Source organism: Borostomias antarcticus (genome assembly GCF_949987555.1).
Source record: "Borostomias antarcticus genome assembly, chromosome: 9".
Taxonomy (NCBI): Eukaryota; Metazoa; Chordata; class Actinopteri; order Stomiiformes; family Stomiidae; genus Borostomias; species Borostomias antarcticus.
Window position 1 is genome coordinate 3,651,705 of NC_140242.1, and position 6,640 is coordinate 3,658,344.

At 44.4% G+C, this 6,640-nt stretch overlaps 1 protein-coding gene across 1 annotated transcript in view; it reads right to left on the reverse strand.

Moving 5' to 3' along the window:
- Positions 1–6,640, reverse strand: part of col4a1 (collagen, type IV, alpha 1) — a gene marked incomplete at its 5' end in the record, with an annotated part of 53,278 nt that overhangs the window by 31,956 nt on the left and 14,682 nt on the right. The window contains 8 exons of the mRNA XM_084443539.1: positions 2,190–2,252; positions 2,406–2,480; positions 2,659–2,685; positions 2,807–2,941; positions 3,099–3,161; positions 3,321–3,365; positions 3,673–3,717; positions 4,090–4,179. Of these exons, the coding sequence (XP_084299665.1) occupies positions 2,190–2,252; positions 2,406–2,480; positions 2,659–2,685; positions 2,807–2,941; positions 3,099–3,161; positions 3,321–3,365; positions 3,673–3,717; positions 4,090–4,179 (543 nt within the window). The remainder of the gene's footprint in view (positions 1–2,189; positions 2,253–2,405; positions 2,481–2,658; positions 2,686–2,806; positions 2,942–3,098; positions 3,162–3,320; positions 3,366–3,672; positions 3,718–4,089; positions 4,180–6,640) is intronic.

The window sequence follows — 6,640 nt, forward strand, 5'->3', positions numbered from 1 at the left end:
TGACTTGACTTGACTTGACTTGACTTGACTTGACTTGACTTGACTTGACTACGGCACACAGGCTAAGCATGGTCTAACTGTTCATTTCTCAACTCTTTACGGTTTACTCTTAATCAAACTATTGATCTGGCTAAAGTAGAGATACACAGACTTTCTCTCTGTTAGGTCATCTGCACCACAGAGTCATGCAGACTGCTGATGGGTCTCAGTCTGGCCTGTGGGCTGAGGCTACTCTATACTCTAGTCTGCAGTCTAGTCCTCTGTTGGTGTGTTTAGGTCTACAGTCTACTAAAGTCTAGTCCTGTGTTGATGTGTCTAGTCTACAGTCCTGTGTTGATGTGTCTAGTCTACAGTCCTGTGTTAATGTGTCTAGTCTACAGTCCTGTGTTAATGTGTCTAGTCTACAGTCCTGTGTTAATGTGTCTAGTCTACAGTCCTGTGTTAATGTGTCTAGTCTACAGTCCTGTGTTAATGTGTCTAGTCTACAGTCTTGTGTTAATGTGTCTAGTCTACAGTCCTGTGTTAATGTGTCTAGTCTACAGTCCTGTGTTAATGTGTCTAGTCTACAGTCCTGTGTTAATGTGTCTAGTCTACAGTCTTGTGTTAATGTGTCTAGTCTACAGTCCTGTGTTAATGTGTCTAGTCTACAGTCCTGTGTTGATGTGTCTAGTCTACAGTCCTGTGTTAATGTGTCTAGTCTACAGTCTTGTGTTAATGTGTCTAGTCTACAGTCCTGTGTTAATGTGTCTAGTCTACAGTCTTGTGTTAATGTGTCTAGTCTACAGTCCTGTGTTAATGTGTCTAGTCTACAGTCCTGTGTTAATGTGTCTAGTCTACAGTCCTGTGTTAATGTGTCTAGTCTACAGTCTTGTGTTAATGTGTCTAGTCTACAGTCCTGTGTTAATGTGTCTAGTCTAGTCTACAGTCCTGTGTTAATGTGTCTAGTCTACAGTCCTGTGTTGATGTGTCTAGTCTACAGTCCTGTGTTAATGTGTCTAGTCTACAGTCCTGTGTTAATGTGTCTAGCCTACAGTCCTGTGTTGATGTGTCTAGTCTACAGTCCTGTGTTAATGTGTCTAGTCTAGTCTACAGTCCTGTGTTAATGTGTCTAGTCTAGTCTACAGTCCTGTGTTAATGTGTCTAGTCTACAGTCCTGTGTTAATGTGTCTAGTCTACAGTCCTGTGTTGATGTGTCTAGTCTACAGTCCTGTGTTAATGTGTCTAGTCTACAGTCCTGTGTTAATGTGTCTAGTCTAGTCTACAGTCCTGTGTTAATGTGTCTAGTCTAGTCTACAGTCCTGTGTTAATGTGTCTAGTCTACAGTCCTGTGTTGATGTGTCTAGTCTACAGTCCTGTGTTGATGTGTCTAGTCTACAGTCCTGTGTTAATGTGTCTAGTCTAGTCTACAGTCCTGTGTTAATGTGTCTAGTTTACGGTCCTGTGTTAATGTGTCTAGTCTAGTCTACAGTCCTGTGTTAATGTGTCTAGTCTAGTCTACAGTCCTGTGTTAATGTGTCTAGTCTACAGTCCTGTGTTAATGTGTCTAGTCTACGGTCCTGTGTTAATGTGTCTAGTCTACAGTCCTGTGTTAATGTGTCTAGTCTACAGTCCTGTGTTAATGTGTCCAGTCTACAGTCCTGTGTTAATGTGTCTAGTCTACAGTCCTGTGTTAATGAAGTCTAGTCTAGTCTACAGTCCTGTGTTAATGTGTCTAGTCTACAGTCCTGTGTTGATGTGTCTAGTCTAGTCTACAGTCCTGTGTTAATGAAGTCTAGTCTAGTCTACAGTCCTGTGTTAATGTGTCTAGTCTACAGTCCTGTGTTGATGTGTCTAGTCTACAGTCCTGTGTTGATGTGTCTAGTCTACAGTCCTGTGTTGATGTGTCTAGTCTAGTCTACAGTCCTGTGTTGATGGGTCTAGTCTACAGTCCTGTGTTAATGTGTCTAGTCTACAGTCCTGTGTTGATGTGTCTAGTCTACAGTCCTGTGTTAATGTGTCTAGTCTACAGTCCTGTGTTGATGTGTCTAGTCTACAGTCCTGTGTTAATGTGTCTAGTCTACAGTCCTGTGTTGATGTGTCTAGTCTAGTCTACAGTCCTGTGTTGATGTGTCTAGTCTACAGTCTTGTGTTGATGTGTCTAGTCTACAGTCTTGTGTTGATGTGTCTAGTCTACAGTCCTGTAGACTCACTCTGGGTCCCTCTGATCCCCAGGGTCCTTGGGGGCCGACTGGCCCTTGGGGGCCGCTGGGTCCCTGCGGGAAAGCAATGGTTCAGGGATTTTAAATGGTGCACACCCAGAAGAACACACACACATACTGTAGATACATACTCAAAATGATACTACATAATGACTCCACACACACACACACACACACACACACACACACACACACACACACACATACTGGTTGTCCAGGTGTTCCAGGAAATCCTTTGTCTCCTCTCAGTGGGATGACTCCAATAACACCACCAGCGTCTCCCTGAGAGAGAGAGAGAGAGAGAGAGAGAGAGGGAGAGAGAGAGAGAGAGGGAGAGAGAGAGAGAGAGAGAGAGAGAGAGGGGGAGAGAGAGAAAGAGGGAGAGAACAGAGACTTTACTACAGAGCAAGGTGCCACCATGCGAGAGACAATCCTCAAACTGTCTGTGTCATTCTCTCACCTTCATTCCTATGAGTCCAGGGATGCCCTATGGAGAGAGAGAGGACTGAGTCAGTGTGGAGGTGGTCATGTGACCGTGGAGGTGGTCATGTGACTGTGGAGTGTGGAGGTGCTCATGTGACTGTGGAGTGTGGAGGTGGTCATGTGACTGTGAAGGTGGTCATGTGACTGTGGAGTGTGAAGGTGGTCATGTGACTGTGGAGTGTGGAAGTGGTCATGTGACTGCTTACAGGTGGGCCCTGCAGGCCATGTAAACCGGGAATCCCATCAGTTCCTTGATCGCCCTGGAAGACACACACACACACACACACACACACAGACACACACACACACACACACACACACAGACACACACACACACACACACACACACACAGTCAGACTTAGAAGGACCTGACATGTCTACAAGCCACACACAAAGCAACACATGACATTACAAACCTTGGTCCCATTGCACCCCGGGATGCCTGACGATCCTGGGGGGCCATCTTGTCCAGGAATACCCTAAGGAGAACACGCATGTGCGCGTGCACACACACACACACACACACACACACACACACACACACACACAGGCACACACGTAAGCCATTGCCATACTTAGTGAGTAATGACAGGCGCTCTGTGTCAGTGTGTCTGATGAGGAGAGATGCCAGAACATACCGGAAGCCCGGGGTTTCCTGGGAAACCAGGCAGGCCAGAAGGACCCTGCAAGACATGACAATGCACCATCATCACCATGACAACAACACACCATCAATGCCATGCCCGGAGTTACGTACACAGTATAGAAGTTATTCTTAATGAGGTTGATCCATATTGAAACAGGCATGGAAGTTATTCTTAATGAGGTTGATCCATATTGAAACAGGCATGGAAGTTATTCTTAATGAGGTTGATCCATATTGAAACAGGCATGGAAGTTATTCTTAATGAGGTTGATCCATATTGAAACAGGCATGGAAGTTATTCTTGATGAGGTTGATCCATATTGAAATAATGTTGCTCTACTCACACGTGTTCCTTTCAGCCCATGAGTTCCAGAAGCACCCAACTCTCCCTGGAAACAGGAAAAAGGCACAGGACAGGAAGACCGTGTTAAAAGTGCAATGTGTGATTTCTGGCGCCCTCTAGTGATGAGGTGGCAAATTGCAACCAACTGAATATAATGACATGGTGCAACATGGCAGCTTCCGTGGAATGATCTGCTTGCTCTCTATGTATATATAATGCGCTCATACTAATGTAATGATAACATAATTATTCGTATTTTCATCAGATTATAAACACTAATTAAAACATACCTATGAATATTACACTCTATCTCTGCCAAGTCAACACAAAATGACAGATGACAAGATGACAAAGGACTGATATGTGAAAGCGATGAGAAGGTGCAGCTTTCTGATAGTGGTCCAACCCAGTCACTCACCTTGGGGCCCATCGCCCCGGGGGGGCCCTCGTTACCCTGCATCCCGGGAAACCCCATGTTGCCTTGGAGACCAGGGAACCCCCGCTCACCCTACAGGTCACAGAGAGAGAGAGAGAGAGACAGACAGACAGACAGACAGACAGACAGACAGACAGACAGACAGACAGACAGACAGACAGACAGACAGACAGACAGAAATTAGAGCAATCATATTACAGAGTGAAGTGGCTACAAGTGGCTGCACTGTCCTCTCTTTGCACTGTCCTGTCCTGTACCCTGTCTAATGTTGTCTTCATCAGTGTATGCAGCATCGACCTAAACAAATCCTAGTATATGTAAACTACCATGGCAATAAACTGACTCTGATTCTCTCATTCTGGTTCTCTGATTCTTAATAATCTATCTATCTATCTATCTATCTATCTATCTATCTATCTATCTATCTATCTATCTATCTATCTATCTATCTATCTATCTATCTATCTATCTATCTATCTATCTATCTCAGGAAGTGTTTTATCATTTAAACCAGATTAATATAGAATGAGAGGAATCTCTACAAATCATTTCAAATCATTTGGCAGCAGGATAGACATTAAGAAGCTTTTTTTGCATCAAACATTTTCAGAACTTTTGCATTTTGAATTAAACCTACGTCCTGATATGAAAGGGAATGAACTGATCCTACCTACGTCCTGATATGAAAGGGAATGAACTGACCCTACCTACGTCCTGATATGAAAGGGAATGAACTGATCCTACCTACGTCCTGATATGAAAGGGAATTAACTGACCCTACCTACGTCCTGATATGAAAGGGAATGAACTGATCCTACCGCTGGTGTGGGAAGAGTACTGAGAACAGTACAGCTGGCGGTACAGTATAAGTTCTGTAATGCAGCAGGCTGTAGTTCCCTCCTCCTGCCGCTAGATGGAGTCACTCCCCCATGTCTAAGGGAAGTAAGACGCACTCTGCTCTGACCCATTGAACTACATTCTGCTCTGCCCAGAGAAAGTGACAGTGGGACTAGACTAGAGTGAAGGGTTAAAGTTAGGGTTAGGGTTAGAGGGATAGAGAACGGGGATGGAGGTATAAACATTGTGGTCTTTGGAAGCCTTTCTCGTCCCTCAGACCCTCTCTGACGTCCGCCCATTGGCCCAGCCCGGGGGGGCTGGAACATTCCAGACCATGGGAACCAGGACAAAGCGTGTTGCCATGAGAACAGAACCCCTATGGTGAGTGGCAGGAAGTGATATCATCAAAACGTGGGTGAAACTGTAGGCGTCATCACCTCTTAAAAAACAGTCTGAGATTGCTGCACTTCACCAGACACACACACACACACACACTCACACACATACTCACACACACATACACACACACACACACAATACACATACACACAGTCCTGGGTCCAGCAAAAACAAAATACCTTGCAATCTTAAGTGAGGTCTGGCTATTGGTTTTAAAGCGCTGAGTCATGGAAGGTTCCAGACTGCTGCTGCACTACCTCAGAAATACTACTTCAGAGAGACACTGCCTCAGAAACACTACCTGAGAGAAACACTACCTCAGAAACACTACCTCAGAAACACTACCTCAGAAACACTACCTCAGAAACACTACCTCAGAAACACTACCTAAGAGAAACACTACCTCAGAAACACTACCTAAGAGAAACACTACCTCAGAAACACTACCTCAGATACACCACCTAAGAGAAACACTACCTCAGAAACACTACCTCAGAAACACTACCTCAGAAACACTACCTCAGAATCACTACCTCAGAAACACTACCTCAGAAACACTACCTCAGAAACACTACCTCAGAAACACTACCTCAGAAACACTACCTGAGAGAAACACTTCCTCAGAAACACTACTTCAGAAACGCTACCTCAGAAACACTATCTCAGAAACACTACCTCAGAAACGCTACCTCAGAAACACTATCTCAGAAACACTACCTAAGAGAAACACTACCTCAGAAACACTACCTCAGAAACACTACCTCAGAAACACTACCTCAGAATCACTACCTCAGAAACACTACCTAAGAGAAACACTACCTCAGAAACACTACCTCAGAAACACTACCTAAGAGAAACACTACCTCAGAAACACTATCTCAGAAACACTACCTCAGAAACACTACCTCAGAAACACTACCTCAGAAACACTACCTCAGAAACACTACCTCAGAGAAACACTACCTCAGAAACACCACCTCAGAAACACTACCTCAGAAACACTACTTCAGAAACACTACCTCAGAAACACTACTTCAGAAACACTACCTCAGAAACACTACCTCAAAAACACTACCTCAGAAACACCACCTAAGAGAAACACTACCTCAGAAACACTACCTCAGAAACGCTACCTCAGAAACACTACCTCAGAATCACTACCTCAGAAACACTACCTCAGAAACACTAACTCAGAAACACTACCTCAGAAACACTACCTCAGAATCCCTACCTCAGAAACACTACCTCAGAAACACTACTTCAGAAACACTACCTCAGAAACACTACCTCAAAAACA